Genomic DNA, 27,274 nt, shown 5'->3' on the forward strand with positions numbered 1-27,274 from the left:
TGGCAATTTCACCGGAAATGGCACGATTATCCCCCTTGCAAACTTCCGGTTTCATTCTCAATGAGAACTATAATTGAGCAAAGAGACTATTTCAAAGTTTTAAAGAATAAGGACAAATGTCCCCATTCGTTCATGTTGCAAAAACATCTTTGAACAATGGTTGACACTGCAGTTGTAAAGATCAGGCCAATTAAGGTTTGTATGTGTCACACGCAGTAATCAAACTAATATCAAATGATATTGTTGTGTAGCATTAAAACTAACGATGTAGTTATGTAGCACTAAAAATGTAAACACGTAACTCAGAATGCACGGAAGTCCAACACATCTTCTGACTTGTAGGTTATTTTGCCTCAAACCTCCAACCTCTTTGTGGAAGTGATGGATTGATAATCTTTTGGCCGGATAAAACGTTCGTTTTCCATTTAGGATTAGTCTTTTCTAGCTTGCTAACGTTTTCATCATCATAATGAAATCAAATTGAAAACAGGAGCAAATTGTGTATTAATATAATTTTCTTTTGTTTTGCCTGAGCTGATATGTAGTTAGGACAGCAAGTCAGTATGTGTTGTTGTAGGACAGCTGTCAGGCGTCAAATGTGTCCCTTAAAAACATCTTTTTAATAAAAATGTGACTCCTTCCATAACTTTCACAACAGCAGTTGGACTGGCTGAACCTGCAAGCAAAATGCTATGCACAGATTGTGACAGCGGCTGGACTGCAACATATTTGCACCAAGTATGAGCAGAGCTGCTGCTGTACTTGCAATTGTATGTAAGAATATGAAAAAAACACACACACATTCCTGTTGTTTGCCCTGACTAGGATTTTATGTAAGCCACAACAACCAACTCCTTTTATACTACTTCCTCAGTTATTGTGAGTTCCAAAACTGTTGGAATTTTGTTGGTCACCATTGTGAATGAACAGGGAAAACACACATTCCTGTCGAGTGTCCTGACCTGGAATTGAACCCATGTCTCTGGCGTGATAATTAAACAGCTCTACTAACCAAATCAATAAAGCATGCTCTGTCAGCTGAGTGACAGAGACTGCATTTAATGCTATATACAAGCTGCACTGACCTGCTCCATTTGATTAACTGAATAATTCTGGAAATGTTATGATAATCAGTATGGCTTAAAATGGAACATTATTTGATATTTTATGAGAAATTTTTACAGTTGTATAACATTTCCAACTTCTGAATTATTCTGACCTCCTTTTAACTTTTAACCAGTCTGGATACGATGAATGATGATCAAGAACTCCAGACCAATATTAAAAAGTCACTAGAATGTCAGAATAATTTGGAATACAAATGCATTCATTTAATGTGAAATATTTCCATGCTGCATGACATGACGCAGTTCAAAGGAATACTCAAAAGTGGCCATTTCCAAAGAATCAAGATATTGGAAAAGGAAAAGCTCTCAAGTTTGTAGCATTAAATTACCTTGACTTTGGTACTTTTAAATTCCTAGGGATCAATTTTTTACATAATTTCTCAGTAACCAAAAGGCCCAATGGTATTTGTTGTACATCTATTCAGTTAAAAGGATGCATGTTTGGTAGAATAAATTTCAAGTTTTCAGAATTAACGCTAATAAAGTATATTAACATGTACATTTGTATATGAATAAGCAGCAGAACACAGGATCATTGATTCTCTTGTTTTTCTTGAAAGGTCAGTATATATACATGTATGTATATAAAGCCCAATTGAAATGAATCTTGGCTAGAAGATTTGCCTTAGCTTCATCGTTTATTCACCAGCTTAGTAAACCAGAGGTCCCATTTGTGTGTGAAAACTATTGAACAAAGGCATGGAAAATATGTCAATCCTAGATATTGTGTGAAATATTATGTCTGTGTTGCAATATACATGTTATTGCTTTTAAATGCTGTACAGTTGAATAGTTCATATTACATTTGTTTCATTCTTTCAGCTGATAGCAGTGATTTTCAGTGGGATAACTGTTATCCTGTTGATAAGTAGCATTGCTGGTAAAGAATGGGTGGAGGTGAAATTTCACCATGACAACCGTCAAAGCATCACTTGGGGATTGTGGGATATCTGTGAAGGAGATTCATGTTCTTCAAACACAACAGGTTTGTATGCATTCACGAGTCTGCTAGGCATTAAAAATCTTAATATGGATGTCATTGATGCCAGAATTATAACAGAGGGTACACAAGCCAACATTTTCTAATGTAAGCTATGAAATGAAGTAAAACTTAGTGCACAAATGACATTATCCCTCATCCTGATGTCATCCACAGTATATCTGTATATGATTCATTATGATTGGTATGGTGTACGGGTCATTACTATAATCATATCCTGATCTTGAACATTGTTTCCCAAAATATGTTTATGCTATAATGTTGTCAGCAAACATTTGAACAACTTCTTTTCAAAAAAACTTCAAGATATTCTTCCTGAAACCCATGGTTTGAAAGTTGATGATGGTCAACTATTATCTGTCTGTGATTAACCTTTACAAAATTTGCTAATTAACTTCACATGATCACTTGAACACCTTCTGATTAATCAGTAGGCCTGGTTATTATTATAAAATGTAGTAGCTTGCAATAAGAAAAAAAAATCTGACAGATAATGGAGGTAAAAAAATCTAATTCTATATTTCTTAAGTTGACTCGTCCAAACAAATTGTATTTGTTAACTAGAGTCATGCTATAAGAAAGCTGCCTGCTGACTTTGAAATACATTGTTTAATATTACCTAGTATATAATGTTCCAAAAACTGACTGTTTTGACCAGTATAGAAAATTCACACAGAATTAAGCTATTTCTTTCTAGTTTCTGAAAATCTGTTAGGTTTGGATTCTTAATGATATGACTATATATATTCTTTGAGTCCAGATGTCAAATTCATTCTAATCAAAATCGTATTTGAACAATCTGACACTGATTACCTTCCAGACTGGGTGAAGGTGTGTGCTACCTTTAGTATTGTGTCCCTCCTCTTTAGTGTGGTGGTAGTTGGCTGCGGTATTCTTGGGCTTTGTTCTTTGAATGTCCCCAAGAGAAAACTTCTCTATGTTATAGCTGGCGGTATTGTCACCCTTGTTGGTGAGTATGTAGTTATCTACACTTGTCAATAGAATAAAATGGTTTTCTGCAAATTTTGATGTTTTGCTCAACTATCAAAGGATATTCTACAGCTTGACATGAAATGAATAATGTTCTACAATGTCTTGATAATAAAAATTATGTAATAATATATATTATTAAAGCACAGTAACAATATATAGTGGATTACATCAATTATCCATGGACTGTGATTTTTAATACTCAAATAACTGAGTTCTGAATTCATGATTTTCTTTTGGGGTTCCCTGAAATTTTGAGCATCCACTATATCTCTTTGTAACAGGACTCCAACAAATCTTTGCATTTGTTCTGTTTCAGCTCTGTCCGATCTGCTGTCTCTTATCATTTTTCCAATCAAATTTCGTGAGTCAATACAGACATTCATCAATGTGAAGCGCTGGGACTTTGACTGGACCTACGGATTTGGCTGGGGAGGATTTATCTTCTCCGTTGCAGCTGCTGTTTTCTTCTTCCTGCCAATTGATGATGATAACATGGAGTCCAAACCATTCTAATGACATAAATACAAGCTTTAAGGAATATGTTAGAATGGTTTCATGAGTATACATGTATATGTATATCAGACAATGGAACAATGCTTTATTTTTAATGTTTATTAATATTGCAGTAATTTCATGTTCATCTGTCTGTACCAGTAAACTTATCTGACCAACCTCTTTTTATAAAAAATATCAACTTGTTAAAAACAATTGTAAAATGTTATACTTGCATAGAAAATGTTTTCTTATACAAAATTACAAGTAAAATTGCTGCAGGAACTACATAAGTACTAAAAATTATGTTTTTAATCTATTTTGTTCATTCATAAGTACAGCAAGTAACCTTTGATGATAGTCTATTCCTTTTTTTACACTCAATACTTCAAAGTTTAACATACTTTCCAGTAATATTATTTCACCATTTTGGATTTTGTGTGTTAATTACAGTTGTCATGCATTGTTTTCTGTTAAGGATGTGCTACCAGGTAATCAAGAAGTATGTTGATTTGCTAAACTTTGAAAACAGCGACATGCATACATAAACTCAATATGTACAACTACTGTGTGGTTGATATTTTGTCTGAAAATTATCCATACTGGCATGGTGCTTTGTATTATTGTGTATTTACTACAGCTTTGTTACGTTCTTGCCATTGTGTATTTTTATTTCCTGGACCCGCTTTTCCAATAATCAGTTCCTGAACCGATCATTTACTTGCATTTAAAAACTGTTTCATTATCAATTATTATAACTGTTGAACTGGACTGTACAAATACTTTCTTAAGTAATTAAGAAAACTATGATGTTGAATCCAAACATAAATGTTTTATAATGAATTTCTGTAACATGCCTTGTAAAAATGAGAACAAAATCCATGTAGACCGGATATAAGTAAAAATATATAAAGTATGAAAAATATGAAATGTTTCATGTTCAACTGATATTATTTCTTATGCTACTTTTTAAAATTTTGATCTTTATTATGATTCATAAAATATTTTCGGGTCTTTTGTCAAATGCATTTTTTTCAGATAATTATCACCGGTGATTTTCTGCTATGATATTTGTACTTTTTTCTTTTTAATTTAATTATTCCTATATACTTAATGTTATTTTGTTTTATTAAAGATATACAAAAGATATTTTTGTCCCCAGTATTTAATTGTCTACAAATCTTCCTACATTCCACGCATTTTGTACCCATAAAGTTCAATCATTGACACAAGGTTGGGATAATTTGAATTCGTCTCACATTTCTTTATTTACTGTACATTTTGTATATCACCTTAGCTGTTTTACAATAGAAATTTTATGTTATTGTTTTTGAAATTATTTGCTTTTAATGTCAAATTGTAGTAGTAGCCTTTATTGTACAGATGTATTTGTTTTAAGTGAATGATCACAAAATCATGAGCTGAAACCTTATCCAATGCAGAGTAGTTTTGCATGGAGGTTAGGCTTCAATGTTAGCAGAGGAATTGACATCAGAAGCATGTATATTATATTACAGTTTGCTTTCTGGTATGAATAACACATTTAGTGTACTAACATCTTTGTTGAAGTTTTGCCATGTTGTTTTAATTTCAACAAGATGATAAACCAGAATAAATCTATTCCAGAACTCAACAAAAATTTAAGTTATTGAAAAATGTATGTATTTCTGTCTCATTTTTTGCAATGTGCTAAGTCTGTTTTATCATTGTTATATCTTGCTCATTTACAAGCATATTTTAAAATTTACATTTGAACTTGTGCATTAAGTAATGATCTGGTTTGTGTTCAAGTTTTATGATTTATGATGTAATGTGTTAAGTTTGACCTTAAATTTGAAATCTATCACCATTTAATTAATTGATTACAATTTTTTCTGGGTAACCAATCAATGTACTAAATTTACTCAAGAGATTATATACACAACTTTTATTCAATTCTCTAATGGCATTCAGTATTGCTCTATTTTCCTTAGGTTTTAAATCTACAATAATTACATAGCCTTAATTTCATCGTGAATGTCACATCTAGGATCATTGTTAAAAAGCATTAATACTGATACATATTGGGCTAGTAATTAAAACCATCATGACCATTTCTGTCTCGTTTGATAGTTTACATTATAAGTACGCTTGTCCACATTCTTGGTTCACATATACATCATATCCTCAAACAGGCGCCGCCATGCAACTATTACAGTATATGGTTGTGAATAAGACACTTCCTTGTTGAATGTATCTTTATTAAAAGTCCTCTTTTAAACTCTCTATTACCAAAGTCAGTTATAGGTTGTGTTGAGATATAGCTAAACCTGTAAGTAAATTTGTGACAGGAAATTTATACTTTTCCTGAAATGTTGAACAGAATACATATTTTGTAAATATGTCTATTGTTACGTATAGTATATATTTGGTTGTGGTCTGTAGTTATAAAAATTTGTCTGTTATACATAGTTATTGTTTGTTTAACCCTACTATATATTGTGTTTTATATTGCCTCCGACGAAGTTACACTGGTACAATGTGTATTGATTACTTTGTAGTGTGTTCAGATATACTGACACAGTGTATATATACTGACGCAGTATATATATACTGACACACTGTATATATACTGACAGTGTATATATACTGACACAGTGTATATATACTGACACTGTATATATACTGACACAGTGTATATATACTGACACAGTGTAGATATACTGACACTATACTGACACAGTGTAGATATACTGACACAGTGTATATATACTGACACACTTTGACGTTTGTGTACTTTAGATTGTTATTGTTGTTTATGTTTGTATGTTTATATTACACAGTGTTTAACTTGGTGTTACATTAAGGCAGATGAAGATATGCACTGGTATGTATTGTACAAGGACCTCTTCATAAGACACAAACATACATCTTATTCAGCATGGACTTTCTTTGTTAGCAGTGTATTGAAGAAAACATGGTTGGTATGTTTAAGAATCGAGTAGTGATGAGTTTTTGTCAAATGATTACCTAACTTTTGTAAATAACTGTTATGGAACATGTATCTGTGCTAACTGTTCACACAACTACAGCATAATTTGTTATTTATAGATATATCCAATGTGAATACTGTATTTATGCCAAAGCCTTGCTCGTAACTACCTCTAGTCTGCCAATGCTTTCATACCGTAATGTAGGTATTTATAGAATTCACTTTCACACATGGATTTTTTTTTGTTATCATTTTTCTCTTTTATCAAATACATGCACCATAAGTTTCAAATTCTTAAACAGTTCTTGAATTTTGTAAAATATTGGATTGTCTTAATGATGTCCAAATTAAAAAAAATAATCAAATATTGAAATTAAACAAGTTTGGCACAATGTATTTATAAACTGTAGCGGACACATGCTTATGATTTTGGCTTCGCTGGTGTAAATCTATAATATATATATATAACAAAATTTATTCTTGTCACTTGGATTTAAATGACAGTACAATCAATTTATACATTTATTGGATATTAAACGTTATTGTTGTGATGAATGTTGCAACATCATTTTTTCAGTTTAAAATTAATGAAACCAAGCAATTATATTCCAGTTATCATCTTGTTGGATATCTCAACTATTGAGATAATTATACAGGATACTATATACAGTAATTTACAGTAATTTATAGTAAAATATACAGCATTTTGTTGGAATGAAGTTAAGTCAACTTTGGGTATCAAAATTTCATTTTACTTTTTTAGATACATGAATTTTACAGGTATATTGTAATGTTGATGGAGTTTATGTACTTATTTAAGATTTAGTGTTTATGTAATAGTGGGTATGTTTGACATGTAATTAAATCAAATATATGATTAAATTAAATTTTGAAAATACTTGATGTATCAAATTAAGTTTCACCATAATGGATAATCTCCCTCAAGATTTAAATTCAAAAGTGTTAAACTTTTTTACATGGGATAGACTGAACAGACATATACAATATAATTTTGAACCTGATAGTCTAATACACTTATTTTTTAAATGTCATTTAACTTAAACATTGTTCCCTTCATGTCAAATATTTGTTAATACCAGGTTCCCGTGGAAAATGTAATTGATATTCATCCCATGCTAACAGAAACAAGATCAGATGAAAACTATCCTAAAATTAATATAGATACCCATGAAAATTAAGAATTACAAAAACACATTTCTTTTTATGATATATGTTATAGTATGAATAACTTTTTTAAAAAATTGTTTCAGAATCTCATCACAAATACCTCGCAGAAGTTGTATGTTACTTTTTCTCTAACATGTAGTCAGATACTGTACCTCAAAAGATCCAGTAAAATTTTTTATCTGATTTTAAATGTTAGCGAATTATTACATGTCAAAATAATTTTACCAAGAAGTATCAGCTATATCCAATGTGTTCAAAAACAAGAATTTATCCTTGTTACAATATTTGTACTGTATATTGTTTTCTTTGTATTGATTTTACAAAATTGAATGGATGTTTTGAATCTAGTTAAAAAAATTTTTTTTCAAATTTGTCACTGAAAAGAATGACTAAAAGGGAGACTTATTGAACTATTATTTTTTACCAGGTATATATATCAAATTCTGAAAATAGCTAGATCTGTTTTTAATCAGAGTGAATAAGACCCTCACTTAGGATATAAATTCACCCTGACATAGGATATAAATTCTGTGTCATTTACTAAATCTACAACATATGTTGTTTATCCTGTCTATGAGGTACTTAAACATTTGTCTCTAAATGTCAGTTCAAATAAGAAGATTGTTGACGTTTCCACCAATATTTAAATAAGATGTTTTCATGCATAATGCAGTACATGTGTAGTGGAAGTTTTATGAAAGCATCAGTTTGATTTAATGCCATGCCCCATTTTCTAGATGCAATTGTAACTTTCAAGAGCTAAAAGCCAAAAGAATGATATTTACAATCTGTTAAAGAGACAGAAGACCAACTGTTTTCACATTTCACTCCACACTTAGTCAGCTAGTACATTAGAATCCACACTTTTCAATGTTGCATTCTAGGGTTTTCAGGGTCAAGTATATAAAGGGGACAATTATTTCATGATACTCTGTCATTAGTCTGAGAAATGCTGATCAACCCTTGTGGTTTGAAATACACCAGGAACAAGCAGGATAGATTACCTCCCCTTAACATATCCTGTTGTATACCTGTCCACAATATTTATGTCGATATTTAAGGAAAAATCCAATACATATAATTACAGGTTTTCTTCATTGAATTATAGTTTCGTTTTAATTGATTCCAAAGTTTACAAACACAAAATAAAAAAACCGTTCAGTTGTCAGCCTAAAAATACCATCACTGTAACCACCATAACAACATGAACAAAACTTTTTAAATGTTTCACATATTAATTGCATACAATCAAATTCCAATGTTAAACTTAATTCTACTGAGATTCCATAAAAAGAAAACCTCAAAAGTTTGACAATTATTAGTATATGGACCGTATTTCAAAAGGCATTAATTTCATGGAGAAATATCAAGATAAGATGACATTAGGAAAGAGTTCTTCATTCATAACATCAGATCACTAAACTGTGTATAATGACAATGAAAATAACAAAGTTATAGAGTCTACTACAATGATAACTTTGAATATTAATTTAATCTGGAAAGAATGGTCCTTCAATTTACGCTGAGAAAATGAAAGAAGTGTAATTATAGATCAAATAGTTTCTTAAAATCTCCCGGATCGTATATATGTTTCAGAATCATAAGTTGTACAGGTTTTATTCAGATGCCTCAACTATCCTTTTTAATCACAGCTAGGTTTGAAATAATGTTAGTCAAGCATAACATGAGAGTCACGAGTCAGCCATAACATCCCTAAATAAATAGCCATTACTTTACTAGACTGATGCAAGGGCAAGTGAATTTCCAAACTGTTCAATAAATCAATTGACATTGAGCAAAATATGATAAAAATTATATTTGGGAATTCTTTCCTAATTTAAAAAAAAAGTCAGGGGTGTATAAGAATATAAAGTGCAATACTGTATGAAGATTTTGCTTAAACATTGTTATTTCTAACCAAGTCATCAAATGCATCCTGCTTACAAAACAATTATTTTAAAAAAATTGATAATACTACTAAGTCTGTCTCCCTCAATGATTAGTCAATCTAATTTATTTGAAATCCACTGTTCAATACATTGGAAATATGTACTATTTTACTTACCTGTTATTATTGTTGCAAAAAGTAAACAAGGGCCACATTATTGTGGTGCATTTGTTTTCAATGTACCAAAAAAAGCCAAGCCTAGTTGATTGTGTACTTAGGTGTTGTGATTAAAACAAAACAGCACCGATCACTATATGTATTTGGTATGTCAAATGTGCTATTTATTGTAACAAAAATATGTGGCCAACATGTACAGCAGAAAATAAAAGACTTCTTTTTATTGAAAATATTTGTTTGAATTATCCATGCATTTGTTTGCAATTGATTATCAGTTGGTGAAGCATGGCCTTTTATTTAAATATCCCCAAGTCCATGGTCCATCAGCGGTCTGTCCCTCCATAAACAATTCTTTAGAGCTATTTCTTGAAAAGTACAGGATGGATCTTTCTCAAATTTCATATGAAGATTTTCCTTGGTCCCTGGTTGTCACTGGTTGATTTTGGGACTAATAAGAAAGAAAAAGGCAGACAGACAGCCATCTTGGATTTCAGCGTTGAACATTTGATACTGCTTGTTTCTTCAGAGGAGTGCTCAAATTTCATATAATCATGAGCATATGTAGAGGAGAGAAGAGAACGGAGGAGATCGAACAATGGTGGGCCCCAAAATCCTTCTAGGATCTGTTTCTTTTTTTGTCTAATTTCAATATGGAGATTAAACAGAAGGATAGACTTAGAGGAGAATGAGTTTTGTGATGTATTGGAAGATAGAGAGACACTAGTGTTCACAGTCTTACTGTTGTGTCCAGGTGGCAAATCCCTCACAGAATTCCATTTTTTCTGTCAAACTATATGATGTTGAACTGTTGTAAAAGATTGACCGTGACAACATCCAGATTTCTTTGACTTACTACACTGACTCCAGCTAGAATCCATTACTTGTACTGTGGATGTACCAATTTATCAATTCGTTAATGTGAATAAATTTGAGGCTGAAATCTGATATTGTAGTTGCACTTAAAACTTACAGAAAACAAGAGTTTTAATAAAACTGATGAATGCTCCCCAAAAACGACTTTCTTGGACACAAATGTTACCAAAGGGCAATATTCTGTAATTGACGGTTGTAGGCCCAGTATTTAGTATACAGCACATTCTCTTAGTAAGAAAAATATATACACCAAATCTCATGCTTCTAGTTCTGTTGCAAGCAAAGCTATGTTCATGACACAAAATTTTCAGAAAGCACAATAACTATGTACTGATGGGTCAAAGGCCCTGACTTTGCTACAGTGCTTCTTGCTTTTGTATGGCTGATATATATATCACCTTTCAAGATCCTAGTTTAATTGCAGGCATAGTAATGCCCCAGACAAAAAATGTTAACAAAAGGCAATAACTAATTGTTATTAAAGGGTTGCAGGCCCTAACATTGGTTTACTGCACATTGTCTTTGTATGATAAATGTATACAACAAGTTTCATTATCCTAACTTACATGCAAGCAAAGTTATGCTCTGGTTAAAATTTTTCATATTTTTAATTCTTATCAAAGGGCAATAACTCTATAATTGAAAGGTCAATACACCAACTTTCATTATCCTAGTTTAAACGCATGCAATTCAAAGTTTTGCTCTAGACACAAAATTTTGAAAAAGGGAAAAAACTCTCTAATTCTGAATTTGGCACAGTGCACACACCCTTAGTATGACCAATGTATACACCAAGTTTCATGGTCCTTGCTTTACCGTTATGCTCCAGAAAATTTGCTGGGAGCAAAAAAAGAAAGAACATGAATATCTTTCATTATATAAGAAATTTATTTCTATAAAATGTTGGTCAATACATTCATGATACAAGCTTGTTTCAAGTACTGTTTTTAAGGAAAGTTATTCTAGAAATGATGGTCAATACAAACATCACTTACATCAACAATATTGGTGTATTTCTAAAATATTGGCCAATCAGTTCTATTCTCAGTGTACATAAAACATTATTATCAGAAACAAATCAGTACAAATGTCACAGTGATCTCCAGTAAACATCTACTCCTATATTTACATTTAGCTTTATCTTAACGATAACATTCCAAGTACTCATACAATGACATTGTTTGACCTATAATATACATTAATATAGACCCAGTCAGAAAATTCAAACAAGTAGTCTTTGGTAAAGAACACTCTTATTTCAGTGAGTCAACAATTCATAGTTATGGGTTCCAGTCTAACTTACGGGGGTTTTGATACTAAAAATATACTTTACAGTGTACACTGTATAACAATACAAAACAAGTGGCCCAATGGGCCTGCAGTGCTCACCTGGTAGATATATATATATATACCATTCAATATCATGCCTCTAGGCCTTTTAGTTCAAGAGAAGAAGTCTTTTAAAGGTTTTAACAAACCTGACTCCTGTGACCTTGAATAAAGGTCAAAGTGATTTTTTTTCTCAAACTTTGTAGAGCTTCATCTTAGGAACATAGCAGTCAGATATCAAAATATTTGTTCCATTGACTATTGAGAAGAAGTTGTTTAAAGGAAAAATTGATGCTGGACGACAGACGCCACATCAGTGGAGCTAAACATAGGAGATGTAACTATGCACATTGTTTAAACTATATCATTAAAACAATAGATTCCACATTAAGAAATTGATCAATATGTTATTGTATTTTTAGAAGATGGAATGGAATGAAAACATTACACTGATAGGTCTATTTCAGGCAGATATCTATCCTGTGGGAGGGCCCCATTAGTAAATAAAGATCATTTAGACAAGTTTATAAAACCAAAATAAATGGCATTATCTCCACAACATATATCCTGTATAGAAATTTTTCTTTCCGGAATCCTCCTTTAGGAAACATATTTAAATGCAAAAGGCCTTATTATCTTGCAAATAACGGCACACATATATGCTGACATGACTGAACAAATTGCACAATTCAAACATTCCTGACAAAAAAAAAAATCTTATCATAGATTACAAAATATCATTGCTTTGTTAACAATTCATCCAACTTGACTTTAAATCTGTGCCTATCTTCACCCAATATATAAAATAACAAAAATAAGTATAAGTGGAAAATCAACAGACTGTGTAAACACAATAAATGAGATGTTTGACTTTTAAAATAGATTTATCAGAATTGTTTGTCAATTACTTGACATGATCAGAGGAAAGAGAGTGGGATTTCTTTTCTGAAATAAAACAACAATTGAGATATATCTCTGATTGTTGAATGATATTGAAAAACTGATATCAACTCACCTCCTATACACACATACATATATAATTACCTCCATAGTTTACCATGACTGCTACCTGTACACAGAACATTCTGACGACTGATTTAAAGGTCAGTTATAGATAGCTGACCAGATTAAAATGATGAACCACCAAGTCATTAACATGTACAAGGACTAAGACACCTGCTGTTCAGAGAAAGTCATTTGTTCATAATCACTCTGGCACAACAATATAAGGTTGGAAAGGCAAAGTCTTGTTTTTCTCATGGCAGGAATAAATCCACTTTGGTTTCACGAACACCAGCTCTGAGTTATCTGCCAAAGCCTGATAAAAGTAAACACAAAAATACTTTTCATATCTTACATGGAAAAGATTTCCTCCACATACTGGTATGTGAATTTTTTCACAGTAATGACCGATGTCTCAAGTTTCAAGTAAATCAAGTTTACCAAGACACCACAAATTTGCACCTAAATAAAATCTATAACAGGTGAAAAGTTATACAAAAACTCTGTATCAGTTTATATCACAATTTACTGATAACTTTTCACTTACCTCATCAAAATTGTCATCCCATTTATTGTAGGTAACTACAAAATTCACCTTATCACACATGTAGTTCTCCAACTCCCTGTAAATAAGGCAATATATATACTATCAAATATTTTATACATTCAGTATTTGACTTGCTTAATTCAGTCACAAAAGCATTTGATCGCATACCAAAATCTTACTTTAAGGGACATCATGGTGAAACCATGAATTTTGTTATTGATTTTACCTCTGTTACACATTTACATCTCTTTGTTATCCTAATATTGGAAGTTGTTTTCTGATGTTCACCTTGACCACGTCTTTGGTTTGAGAAATTCCTCTCAAATTTAGCACTAGTAACATTACGTAATATTTTTGATAATGAGGCAGTTCGTTTTGTAAACATGAACACATGATTGCGAACAGAAATAACAGCGACAGTAGTGACACAGTTAGTAATATCACATTTTATAGAAACCAATGTTGTAATGAGTGCGGCAATGATATTTGATAGCTCTAAGACAATTTAGAATTTCAAAATAAGTGACAATAATTTCCAACATTCTCACAACCGATTCAAGCAGGAAGCCTTTTTTGTTGAAAGGTGATGGGTGTTTTGTGCACATGCGTTATCAGAAACAACAGATAAGGAATTCCTTTTTATAATTTTCAAATAACCCACATGCTTCATTGAAAGCCAACCGTCATTGTTCATGGGGCGATACACTTGATATATACATAAGCAATATCAAAAAAATATTCAGATAAAAATGAATTTGTTTTACCATGATGTCGCTTTAATATACAGAGATCAATTTATATTGAGAATGAAATAGTAAAATCCAGAGTGGAAAACTGTTTCAACAATTAATTAATATCTGAAGAGGATCAGATTTGTAAAATTCATGACATCAGTTCCACAAATTCTCTGAAGCTTGCAAAATAAGTAAATGTAAAAGAAGCTGCATATAAGTTATCTAATTATATAAAAGAAGTCCATGGGTCATGAGTCATCTGATGATAAAGGCCTATATAACAGTGGTAATAGTGGGAACAGTAATTGACAGATTAAAACAGTTCAGAATATTTTGGCAGTAAATGAAAATAACAATTTTCATTTCAATTTCTCAATATTCCCACAAAATTTCAGCTCCAGGGCGCCTGTGAAACTAGGGCAGATGTTTAAAATGTGTTGTTCAAATTGGCAGTCATGGCATTTAAATTGGCCATAAAAATGAATAATTAAAAAAACTAGTCAGGGCCATCTGAGCATCATTTCAGGTATGTTTCACCTAAATCTCACTTGTGGAACTTGAGAAGTTTAAAATGTGAAAAGTTTACAGACAAAACATGATCACTACAGATCATCCTGACTGACCTAACATATTGCAGAGATATATGACTTACCCATTATATGCTGTGATATATCGAACTATTAGACGTCGTTCCGATACAGAGAAATCTCCATAAAGGAAGAAATTTTTGTTTGTGAAGAGATCTGGAAGTTCAGGTAGGCCGGAGTCATCATCATCGTCCTCCACCTCCATCTTACTAACTTTGTTGTGTGTTGTTTTTTTAGAGGGTTCATCATCATTGTCTGTTGAATCACCATAGTTATCTACTTCATCAGCCTTTGATTTATCACCTTTCTCCATTTTTTGTTTAATTCTAGAAATGATTAAAAGAAAACGATGAACATAATTAAACTTTTAACAAGAGGCCCAGAGGGCCTGTATCACTCACCTAGATATCTAAGTCAATAATGCAAAACTTTACATTTCTTTAGAAGGAAAATATTTCCCCTGATGAGCCTCGCCCCACATATACAGCTTCAAACTCCCTTAGGGTGGGGACAGAGATCAGTTGTTAATCTCTTGATGCCCAGCAATGCTATTAAAACACAGGATAATAATTTCAATGGCTTCAACGATATAATCTGTCCTGGGGTAGGATTAGACCCTAAGATAAATTATGAGTTATGATTTTGTTTATCTCCTGATGCTCAGCAATGCAATAGTTATTCACTGGAGATCATAACTGTTTCAAAAAACCAAAGATCCAAATGAATTGTTGATGGTGCAAAGAAATGGTATGAAAACGAACTAAATCCACATAGGGATAGGTTTACCCTGTTGGGTCCCACCTATCTGACCCAAAGGGGCTAAAACCTACACTTTATACAAAACTGATTTCCCTTCACCTAAGCATGCTTCAGACCAATTTTGGACATTATCAGGAAACTCCTGAAGAACAATATAGATTTTAAAGATTTGATAGATTTATCCTATTAGGCCCCCTTCCTTAAGTCCTAGAGGGCCCCCGAGACTCACCATTTACAAAACAAAACTAATTTTCCTTCACTCAAGCATGCTTCAGACCAATTTTGGACATTATCGTGAAATTCCAGAAGAACTTTTTATAGATTTTAAAGAAATTGACTGAATTTTCCCTATTTACACCAAAATTGGTTCTCCCCTTCCCCAAGAATACTTCAGACCAAATTTGACCTTCAGGCCAGGTGAGCAAATAACATTATTTGAATATTAGATAATTATCAACATACTCTTATCCACTATCAACTTTGTATTAAGCTATTTATTTTCACATCAAAATAATATTAATAATAATAATAACAATAAGAATCTACCTGATATGTAGAATTTCAAGTGTAATCCAATGATTTGTCTGGTAAAAAAAATACTGTTAAGTTAAGTTTATGGTAGTAGAATTGTAGAATTTTGAATATAGTATTGTAAAAATATATGGCTTTTTCAATGATATACAACTGCATATGGATTTTATTAACCAGTGCACACCTGCGGACTTCATCCTCAGTATCTTCTCCAGAATCCACGTCGGTGTCATCATCATACACTGTAACAGTTAAAACACACTGCTGTAGCTACAGTATATTTCTGTATTTTGTATATTGTTACTCATTGTAAGATATGATAAACTTCTCTCAGAATATCCTTATAATACTCTATACAAGGCAATGTTTGCCTAGGTTTTTTAACCCTTCAATAATATTTCATTACACTTTTTTCGCTCTTTTGAAAAATAATAAAAAAAAAAAACACCGAAGTTTAACTGTGGTGAACATTACATATAGTATACAATATTGTACCAAATTTAGATATTATCACCATAAACAGTAAGAGAATAATATGCAAATACACATAGTTTCTTATCATAAGCTTAATACTATCTTCAGGGTACTGAAAATGGAGCTTCATCTCTCTGTACAGCTATCTTTATTTTACATGATCTGTACAGACTATATATTTTTATCTGTTCATTGGTTGATTACAAGTGTAAAACACAATACATCATACAATGGTTTGAGAAATATCAGTCTTCTAATTTCAGAAATACTACTTAATGTGACACAGAAGTTTTGTAAACAAAAAAAACAATGACAAGATATCCCATAATCCCGTAGGGATCCTGGTGCTCATCACTGCATGATCATTATCAGTTTTGTGTTAGTTTGATTTTTGAACAGAATTTGTTTTCCTCTTTTTGGTCTTTGTTCTTTAATGACGCATTATCTGGTACTGACAAGTGAATAAACTCTGTGATAAAATAATTGTGGAATATTGCTTTATACTGTACCAGAACTTTGGCATTTTTCAAATAAATAGATGACCTGTAATTCCATCTGACAGATCACTGACTTTTACCACAGGAAGTTTCTATTTGAACTACTTACAACTAAGCACAAAAGGTTCTGATCACCTGCAATTTTTTTTATTCGTTGTAAAATAAAATCATTATGTCGGAACAAACACAAATTTTTTTGAGAGAACTCAGTATGGTCATTTAAAGGAGAAAAGGGGTGTTATCACTTACCTTCCTTTTTAACTTTTTTAGATGTGGATTCCTTACTTGAGGAGCTCTTGTCATCCCTGATATCTGAAACCATATTGAATGATCAGTTGTAACTTTTGGACCTACAACGATGCTAATCCTGTAGTTCTTACCACATCTGATTGGAAATATTGTCCTCCTCCATGACTTAGAAAAAATCCCTCACAAAGTGATTTGTTTTACTACATGCAAGTTCAAGAAGCATTCATCATTACCCATTTCCCAGCCCCATGATGAAATACATATGACTGTTGTAAAATTGCCAACTTGTCAGCCATCACATATACTTATCTGCTGTTGTTAACACTTTGTTATCATGATAATGTGTTAATAACATGTACTTATACAACAATGACCAACAGAATGTAGATGTACCGTTACTCCAGTCTGAAGACAATTTACCTTGCTTCTCCTTGTGTTTACTAGGAGTTTTCTTAATAACAGGTTCATCCTCTTTATCCTCCTCATCACTGGAGTAATCAGCATCACCAAGTCTGTATCTATCAAAAACAAGACATATACTTCTTGTCATATCTATATACCTGTGTTAGGAGGTGCAACATGAAGTCAAATCATTTTTGAAAAACAAGGGATAAAATAAAACTATAAGTCTATGTCAAGAACAATAAAAACTAAGATGTGTAACCTTAGCTACCAAGTTTGTAGTAAAAATGAGGAAATGTACTTTATGTTGTCTATTTTTTGGACAAAGAGATGCATACTTTAAAAAAGGGGGATATGATAACCATTTCTGCCACTTAAACTGTAATACACTGTAATACCCCGACATAACATGTAATACATTGTAATACCCTGACATAACATGTAATACATTGTAATACCCTGACATAACATGTAATACATTGTAATACCCTGACATAACATGTAATACATTGTAATACCCTGACATAACATGTAATACATTGTAATACCCTGACATAACATGTAATACATTGTAATACCCTGACATAACATGTAATACATTGTAATACCCTGACATAACATGTAATACATTGTAATACCCTGACATAACATGTAATACATTGTAATACCCTGACATTATATGAAATACATTGTAATACCCTGACATTATATGTAATACATTGTAATACCCTGAAATTATATGGTACATCACTGTAATAACCATTTTGTGTATCTGAATTACTCACTTCCTCCATGGTAAATATTTCTTCTGTTTGTAGCAGTGCTGGACCCAGTCTTTCTTCACTATCCTCCCCTTTCCTTTAACTTGGTTGTACTTTGGGGTATTAGTGAAGGCACATCTGCAAAGGAATTCATGTATTGTTGAGAAATATTTTCATAACTCTCAAAGTTGGAACCATTGAAATTTGATGGCATTATTTAAACTATCTTTGAAATCAATATTACACTTATGTCTATGTTTAACCAATACACCCTATGTAACATCTGTTACAGATTGAATAAAACCATTCTCATTAGACACTACCTAACAAAACACAAATTCTTATTAATAGTACATACATAAAACACCTCTTACATAAGACGCATCCACATAAAACATCTTCTTAACATTAGACACACCCTCAAATATTATATTGTTTCTTGTCATAAGACTTAATCAGACTTAATACAGGACTGTTGGTAACTTCATACATAACAGCAATACATATAGACAATGACTTATTTCCGATGTGATGTAATTATTATCTACTGGAAACAAATTATTCCCAACATACTAACATCAAATGTGTACATGTTTTATCCCAGTCTGCCTTGTAAACACCTCCCATTTCTGTGGCCATGTCTCTCAGCTCTGCCCGGAATGGATTTTGGAATCCACTCAAAGAAAACACCACCCCCTCCATAAGCCGCTTAAAGGACTTTATAGGTGATTCACGAGCAGGTTCAGCTACAACAGTAGAACATCATTACAGTATACAATTTGTACATCTTATTACTGGATTACCCAGAAGTTTATATAACAAGGATATATAACTGTATATGGATATATTAAATACAAACAACAATTATAAAACAAGCAAAGAATCAAGTTTTAATTTTCTTCATTCATGTCCATATCCTTTTTTCTTCCATTTATTTACATTTAATTTTTTTCAATGTTGTTTTCGTATCACTATTCACTGAGGAGGCTGTAGAACTGAGACTTGTGGTCTGTTTCTTCAATGGGGGTTTGCCAGGCAGCGAGTCGTCATCGTCTGAACTTTGACCCTCGTTATCACTTAACTTATGTTTCCTTTTACTGCGGTTCTATAAACATAAATGAAACTCTTCAGGTTATGAAACAGTTACAAGTTTGTAAACTGTCTAGAAGTACAGAGTAAAAGACTATTATTAATGCCCCAACATGTAATACTTATGCATGTTTCTATTTCATATCTTAAATGAATATAATCAAATTTGTCCTTTGTTGAATCCAAAATGCTGAAATGTAATATAAAGGTTGAAACTCTGATAATAGACAATAAATTGTGTTATTTAACTTCAAAGTCCTTGAGAAATTATGAAATATGCTCATATCAGCAGGATAAACTACATAAAATTGCACTTTTACCTGTCTGCATCCTTACCTCAGACATTTTGGGGGCTGCTTTCGTATTGCTTGGTTTAGATTTAGAAAATGAGGAAGATTCACTGGTTTCAGATTTGAGCGATGAAGCAACATCATTGGTTTTAGATTTTTGTGATGCTGCGGGAGATAAAACTGACGTCGAGCGTGACTCCTCTGATAGTCGAGATGCTGCTCTGATGGCTGCTGCTCCTGTGATTCAGACAACATAGATATAACAGACTAAAAATCTACATTTGTTTGTAATATTACTGTTAACTGATTTCCTCTCATGTCTGATGTACCTTAAATTCCTGAATTTCATCATTAAAGCCAACTGTGTAAAATTCACAGCCTCAAATTAAGACACAGATATCTATGTAGGATGCATTTTTTCTAATTCTATATTTGTATCAAATAGTGCTATTCACTTGAATGATTTTTGTACAATCACAGAAATTCATTATTGATGCGGAGTATAATGAAGTCTGTTTTCCGTGAAATTTTATTATATATATTACGAACATGACACTGTAAAAATCATGAAAGTAAAAGAATGATTGGTTACAGTATCTGAAATGATAATTCATTTGATTCCAGGAAAGTATTTGTTTACAGTAACTGAAAAATATGAGAGTAAATCTTAACTTGATTAACAAATATGAAACTGTTACCATGCAGAAATCGTGAAAGTAAGTAGACACAAAAGAACAATTGATTACAGTATTTGAAATGATAATTAATCTGAATCTGTTTACAATAACTGAAAAATATCAGAATAAATTTAATTATATTTTTGTCAGTGAAATATAGAGAAATATATCATTGATAAAACTTTTGAACTTTTGCAGATTTACAACAATGAAAACAGAGAAAACACAAATCATCTTATCAAACTGACAAATCATAGAGCCAGAGACAAAACAATTACAAAACCTGAAACCTGAAAGCATTGTTTACTAGTAACAGGACATTCAATTCCATGGTAAACAATGAAAACAATGGTACACAAATAACCTATCAGAAATTGAACCTAATCTCCAACCAAATGTCTTCAATTAGACATTTCAAGAGGATTTGTGTCATCAACAGATGTAGGTTGTCACCATTCTTTTTTAGCTGCATAGTAACTGGTCACGAGTTAAACTTTCTGAATGTTTTATAGCAAATTTTGTTTGTTAATGACAAGATAAGTAACATTTTCTATGAGAATATAAGAATAAATTTACATTGTGTTAACTATTTTGAATCATTTTTTCAAAATGGACTAAATTTTGTCACACAATACGAAGTTGTAATGAGTGAATAGTGTTTGTGAAAAGCCAAGTCAGTTTTCCTCTTTTGTATCTCTTCCAAATATGACAGTAATTCAGCTATTTTGCTTATGAAAATGTAATTAATAGAATGTTTAGTAGTGTCTTCAGTAATAACAAACATATTTCACTCGTGTCAAATAATTTTTGTATCTTTCACTTGTAATTCCCATTCAAGAAAGATACTAAAATATTAGACACACTTTTGAAGTATATTTGTTATCACTGAAGACACCATTAAATATGCTCTATCTAACTTGATTAAGCTCTGATGAACAAATGATAACATGTTTCCACTGTGAATCTGACAATTTTCTCTTAATTATAACAAAACTTGTTGCACAATACAGTATATTTCTTAAACTAATTCTCAAAATAAATGTATTGTTTTATAGATAATCAAACTAAATCATTATACCAGTGGCCGGCATGGTATCCTTGACCTCTGACCTTTTTGCAAACACAGACCCCATTTGTATATCATCTTCTTTCTCTGGTTTGATGAGGAAGGCACCAAGTTTCTTTGCACCAACCTAAAATAAATTTCAGATGAATGTCTACTATCATACAAATAACTTTATATATAGATAAACAAAAACAGTGAAAATATTATCGGAAAACACAATGTATAGGTCATGGTATAAAGACATAGGTCCTTCATCATTGTGAATGACACTGTGATACTGATCTGATCATAACAAAGGAAATTGAGGGAATGATTTTTATCTGATCAGTTAAGAGTTATCTCCTCTTACTTACAGAAGGTTCCTCCTTATCTCCTGGTGCTGGAGGAGAATGGAATTTGATGAAGGACAATCCGTAACTAGACGTCTGAAATTAAAAAATCCCAGAAATTTGCAATTAACAATAAATTTTAAATGGAATACAGCATCTTCAACAACAGTACTTATTCAGAAACAAGGCTTCACAACATGTAAATTAAAAAATCTCTGAACATTTTACAACTAATAGACAAAGTCCAATTAATGGTGAATTATATTTGTTTGTTTGCTGGGTTGATCTCCCCACAGCCAAGGTCATTCTGAGGCAGGATCTCCTTGTAAGTAAATTGTAAGTGAAATTTAGAATCTGAAATCATTGTGTCGAGATAGCCATGCATCTTTAGTATATTCCAGGTTTGGTGATGACTACACATGTATTTAGAGACAAATTTAAGCTCAAAACAGAGCTGAACACAAAACTTTAACTTTTGTTTGATAATTTATGAAGTCCAATTAACCATCAAGTAGAGACTAAAATCATAAATAAACCCATGTGCATAGAAGGTCTTGCTTATAAAGTTGAAATGATTAAATTAAATGTAGATGCCAACAACGCCATCAAAAATCTCCCTCCATAAATCTGTAAAAACATATTCCTTATCATAGAACTATCTCTAAAAGTATGATGTAAAGTGTAAAATTGAATAATTAACATAAAATGATATTCCTTAACCAAATTAAACTTGAAAAGATTCAAACACACAAATAAATCAAATTCAATTCTAAGTGGTTTACAGTATATATATTATGACAGTATAACAAATAGCATTTAAATTTCTAAACTGTGTAACACAAGATCTATCTCTTCTATGTAGTAGTTTAAAAGTAAAATCACCAACAGTGTTAGTTCAGATGGGTATAATATACCTGATCAAATAAACCATATTTACCTTATTGAAGGGTTGTGTGCAAACAATCTTCACTCTGTCCCATTTTTCGCTGACAGCAGTTTTAGAGAGTTTCTCTTTACCAAACATGCGTACACTGTTCCTATTTGTATTGTTACGACTATCCATTGGACTCATAAATGAGGAGGCCACAAGAAGCACCTGTTAATGCAGTCAAATGTTTCACCAGTAATACAGAGGGATGTTGATGTCCAATATAACAAGCTATAACATCAAAACCACATCAGGATCCCTAACCTTTGATATCCTTCAATTTAATATAAACTGACTGACAGATAACTAATGAATTCGCAGAAGATGACAATTATGACTTTGACCTTTAACCTGTATAGCGAGGAAAGTGATGTTACAAAATTTGTCAAAGCATGCTTTCAAGAAATAACAATAACAAACTTTATCAAGAGAAATTAAAGATGGCCGTCTGTCGGCCATTTCGTTTTTCTTATCAGACCCAAAATCAAACTGGCACAACTAGGGACCAGGGGTAACCTACATATGAAATTTGAGAGATCCACAGAGTACTTCTGAAGAAATAGTGATAACAATATTCATTGAAAAAATCCAAGATGGCTGCCTGTTAGCCACTGATCAGTCCCAAAATCAAACAAGCTCAACTATGGACGAAGGGGAACCTACATATGAAATTTGAGAAAGATCCCTCCAGTACTACTTAATAGAATAGCAACAACAAAAATTGTTTATGAACAGACAGACCACAGACAATTTGAGAAGTTCACTATCTGATGGTGGGCTAAAAACCTATAGTAATTTTTGCCATCCCCTTATAGCCCTTTATACCGAAATGGTCAAGCTCAGATAATGTCTACATTTTGACAAATCAGAGGCCAGGATTGTGTTGCCATAGTAACTGTTTCTGTAAACCTCCTCATGTTTCCTTTTATATGCTTTGATTTGTTATACTATTTGACCGTTGTCAAAAAATAAAATCTGCAGAATTATCAAGAAATAATGGCTATTTATAGTAAAACCTGTTTACAATTACCAGTTACCACAGCAATGAACATTTTTTGGGCAAAAAAATCATATGCACATCTACATATGGTCCTTTACATTGAAATTTGAGTTTCATTGGAATTGGTTCATTAGTTTAGGAGGAGTTCTCCAGACAATAATACTGTATATACCATAACAATATATTTACATTTATATATATTTAAATTCTCATTTGAATTCAGCCAATCAAGCTTCAATATGTCATCAGTATATATATCAGTAACATTTAGATATGACATACTTTCTACGGTATATTTCATTTTCTATTAATAGTAACGGTGACCTTAACCTTTCACTTCTAAGCATGAAAAGCCACTGAAAGCTAGCACTTAAAAGGGCTCAGTATATTTTGCAGAAACTGATTTTCAATTCATAGTAACTATGACCTTGACATTTCACCTCAGGACCAAAAATTCACTCTCACATAAACATTTCCTTCAAAGAAGCATTGGGTAAATCTTATGTGTAATTGACCAAACAGGGCTCAAGATACTGTGAAGAATAAAAAAAGGGGGAGACAACCTGAATACTAGTAGGTACCATACCTCCATCTTCAGCGCTGAACCTTGATAATATCTGACTTGGTTTTTTATCTCAACAAAGTTTTGTTTGGTGAAAATTTTCCTACAATGTGCCACCTGATCACTGTGATCCTAACCTACCTGATAATCTTTGTCTTCTTTAGCTGATGATTTACCAACCAGCACCTCAACAAAGGCTGAACCTTCATTTCCAATGTCAATACTGTTTATAAGTGATGCTTTCTCAAACTGAAAAAAAAAACATAAAAAAAGACGTTTAAGGCAAAACAGAAAGGTAAAAGGAACCTAAAAACTTTCTAAATCAAAGGCAATAAATCTAGTAATAAATGAACCAATGTGACCATAATGTCAGACATTGCTAGAGAAATGAGAAAGCTTTTTCATCCATAGTAATAATACTGGCACCAACATAGATCAGCCAAGATTGTACATGTAGCTAGACATCTTGAATTAGAAAATAATCATAAGGTGTCACAATACTTGTAAAAAATATGAAGGTCTACCATCACAAAGTGTATTTATCCAGTTAATAGAGCCATGACAATGATTCCATATACATTGTTGTTGTGACCTCAATCTTGTACACATGATGAATACTATCTCAGATTTCAAAAGTGACTTTTGAATTGAAGTCATGGAGCTTGTGTCTTTTCCCTCTGTGCAAATAGAAATACCTGCAAGACAACTGTAGCATGCTTATCCACTGGAGCTGTGGTCTTCCATTTGTGTGCACCTTCTGCTTTCAAGATGTTGTCAGCTGGAAATCCCTGGACAAATGCATAAACAAATATATTGTGAAACATATATAAATGTAATATGAATTCATATGAATATTTGCATAAATACTGATACATGTATGAATATCATATGTCTAAAAGTAATCTAAAACCATTTCCTAGTATAGCATGTATCTTTGATCTGGAATGATTCCAGTGAAATATATAAAAAAAAAAAAAATCAAGCACATGTGACCTTTAATGCAACTTGATATACAGAATAATTCACGAAAACCAAAAGTACACATTACACATACATAGGTCAGTCTTTGGACATAATTCAATCATGATTTTAACTTTAAGAAGAGTGTCAAGCTGTGCCTTTTCTGAGGGTGTTCTTACTTGAAAACAAGCTGACTTTTCCAAAAATAAATTTAACATCTCTATGATTCTGAAAATTCTAAGAATACCCCTTATAAAATTACAATCAAATTTAAGTGAATAGATTCTGTGTTATTTTGATAAGTGCTATACTACAGATATCCCACTGACCACAACTACTGACCAGATATCCTTCTCAGTAATGGTAACTGCTACACTACAGATATCCCATTGATCACTACCACTGACCAGATATCCTTCTCAGTAATGATCAATGCCATATTACAGATATCCAACTGTCCACTTTCACTGACTATATATTCTTCTCAGTAATGGTCACTGCTACACTACAGATATCCTACTGACCACTACAACTCAGTAGATATCCTTCTCAGTAATTGCCACTGCCATACTACAGATTTCCCACTGACCACTACCACTGACTAGATATCTTTCTCAGTAATTGCCACTGTTATACGACAGATATCCAACTGTCCACTTTCACTGACCAGATATCCTTCTCAGTAATATCCTTCTCAGTAATTGTCACCGCCATACGACAGATACCCTATTGACCACTACCACTAACTTGTACCTTTTACTTCTGAAGTGAATGTTGTGATACGAGACATCATCAGGCAACTTCGTTTGCTTACCTTGTCGGCACTGCTATACGAGACCACGTGTTGGACATTAATTTCAGGCATTTTGTCTGCTGGTTGTCTTTGTACAGACCTTTATATCTGATGTCAAGTCAGCATTTGTATTGTTTACTTCGATTGAAAATGCCGGCGTAACATTTTAATGTCTCGCACTGGCGATTGATGGAGTAGTTTCATTGGCCAAATATGGCATATTCTAATATTACCTAGGAAATCGGAAGCGGTCATATTTTACGGAGTATTTCAATTATTATTATCATTAAGTGGAAACGCATCATTAGACACTACAAATAAGTTTTACTTGGTGTTTCCATGCCAAAAAATAAAGTCAGGGTGCTTCCAAGATAATGAAAATTTGATATCCGGTCATTATATAAAATTTGATTAAATCTGAATCCCTTATGGGTGATGTTGTAATCGATTCTCCGTCGTGACGTTATTCAGTTCGTTTTCGGCCTTTTGACGAATCAATGGCCCTTATAAATTTGATTATACCATTTTGCGAGTTACGACCCTTTTAAGTTCGAAAGTATTAACGAGATTTTCCCCGTCACACCAAAAGGCATTGAGGCACTCTGTTAGTGGGTAGAATTTTTGTTGGTAAGAAAAGTATTTAGTTTCTTATAATCCTTCATGACCGTCATTTAATGAATTTTTTATTTTGTTTTGTTTTTGTTTCTTTTAAACGTGATGTCGTTTTAAAACTTAATTTGTGTGTTGTTATATTAAAATCTGTTACTAAGTACTTATGTTGTTTCATATTATCATTAAGTTAATTTGTGACTATGATAAGCTGAGGGGGACCAGCTATGATAATACTTTTATTTTGATTATATATTATTATTATAAATCATGGGTGTCTGTGTTGTATATAGGAAAGTTGTAAAATCTTGTGTCTAATTTTAGTGTAAATATTTCACATACACAAACAAAAGATATGTTGTAAACATCCATATAAAATCCAACTATGAT

The 27,274-nt window shown here is 32.2% G+C and overlaps 2 protein-coding genes across 2 annotated transcripts; one reads left to right on the top strand and one right to left on the bottom strand.

Moving 5' to 3' along the window:
- Nucleotides 1–93: 93 nt before the first annotated feature.
- Nucleotides 94–3,698, top strand: LOC132555710 (p53 apoptosis effector related to PMP-22-like). Its single transcript, XM_060220073.1, has 4 exons — nt 94–195; nt 1,950–2,112; nt 2,948–3,097; nt 3,437–3,698. The coding sequence occupies exons 1-4, from the start codon at nt 157–159 to the stop codon at nt 3,631–3,633; spliced, it is 549 nt and encodes a 182-aa protein (XP_060076056.1). The 5' UTR covers nt 94–156; the 3' UTR covers nt 3,634–3,698.
- A 7,880-nt stretch (nt 3,699–11,578) lies between these two features.
- On the bottom strand, nt 11,579–26,400 carry LOC132555689 (DNA repair protein XRCC1-like). Its single transcript, XM_060220045.1, has 16 exons — nt 26,297–26,400; nt 25,218–25,310; nt 24,664–24,771; nt 22,970–23,128; nt 22,057–22,128; nt 21,716–21,830; nt 20,007–20,197; nt 19,521–19,686; nt 19,159–19,327; nt 18,606–18,719; nt 17,839–17,936; nt 17,419–17,481; nt 16,383–16,440; nt 14,974–15,234; nt 13,588–13,663; nt 11,579–13,356 (listed from the first exon to the last, which is right to left on the bottom strand). The coding sequence occupies exons 1-16, from the start codon at nt 26,345–26,347 to the stop codon at nt 13,246–13,248; spliced, it is 1,905 nt and encodes a 634-aa protein (XP_060076028.1). The 5' UTR covers nt 26,348–26,400; the 3' UTR covers nt 11,579–13,245.
- Between the last annotated feature and the right edge of the window lie 874 nt (nt 26,401–27,274).

The sequence above is a fragment of the Ylistrum balloti genome, unplaced genomic scaffold (genome assembly GCF_031769215.1).
Source record: "Ylistrum balloti isolate Yb309-2 unplaced genomic scaffold, AGI_CSIRO_Ybal_v1 Utg370510, whole genome shotgun sequence".
Taxonomy (NCBI): Eukaryota; Metazoa; Mollusca; class Bivalvia; order Pectinida; family Pectinidae; genus Ylistrum; species Ylistrum balloti.

What these genes read in the sequence shown, in the direction of transcription:
- LOC132555710 (XM_060220073.1), top strand. Translation starts at nt 157, where the DNA reads ATGGTTGACACTGCAGTTGTAAAGATCAGGCCAATTAAG. An exon ending in ATGTTCTTCAAACACAACAG is followed by an intron (nt 2,113 to 2,947) that starts GTTTGTATGCAT and finishes ATTACCTTCCAG; the next exon opens with ACTGGGTGAAGGTGTGTGCT. An exon ending in CGGTATTGTCACCCTTGTTG is followed by an intron (nt 3,098 to 3,436) that starts GTGAGTATGTAG and finishes GTTCTGTTTCAG; the next exon opens with CTCTGTCCGATCTGCTGTCT.
- LOC132555689 (XM_060220045.1), bottom strand. Translation starts at nt 26,347, where the DNA reads ATGCCTGAAATTAATGTCCAACACGTGGTCTCGTATAGCAGTGCCGAC. An exon ending in CGTATAGCAGTGCCGACAAG is followed by an intron (nt 25,311 to 26,296) that starts GTAAGCAAACGA and finishes GCATTTGTCCAG; the next exon opens with GGATTTCCAGCTGACAACAT. An exon ending in ATGCTACAGTTGTCTTGCAG is followed by an intron (nt 24,772 to 25,217) that starts GTATTTCTATTT and finishes TTTTTTTTTCAG; the next exon opens with TTTGAGAAAGCATCACTTAT.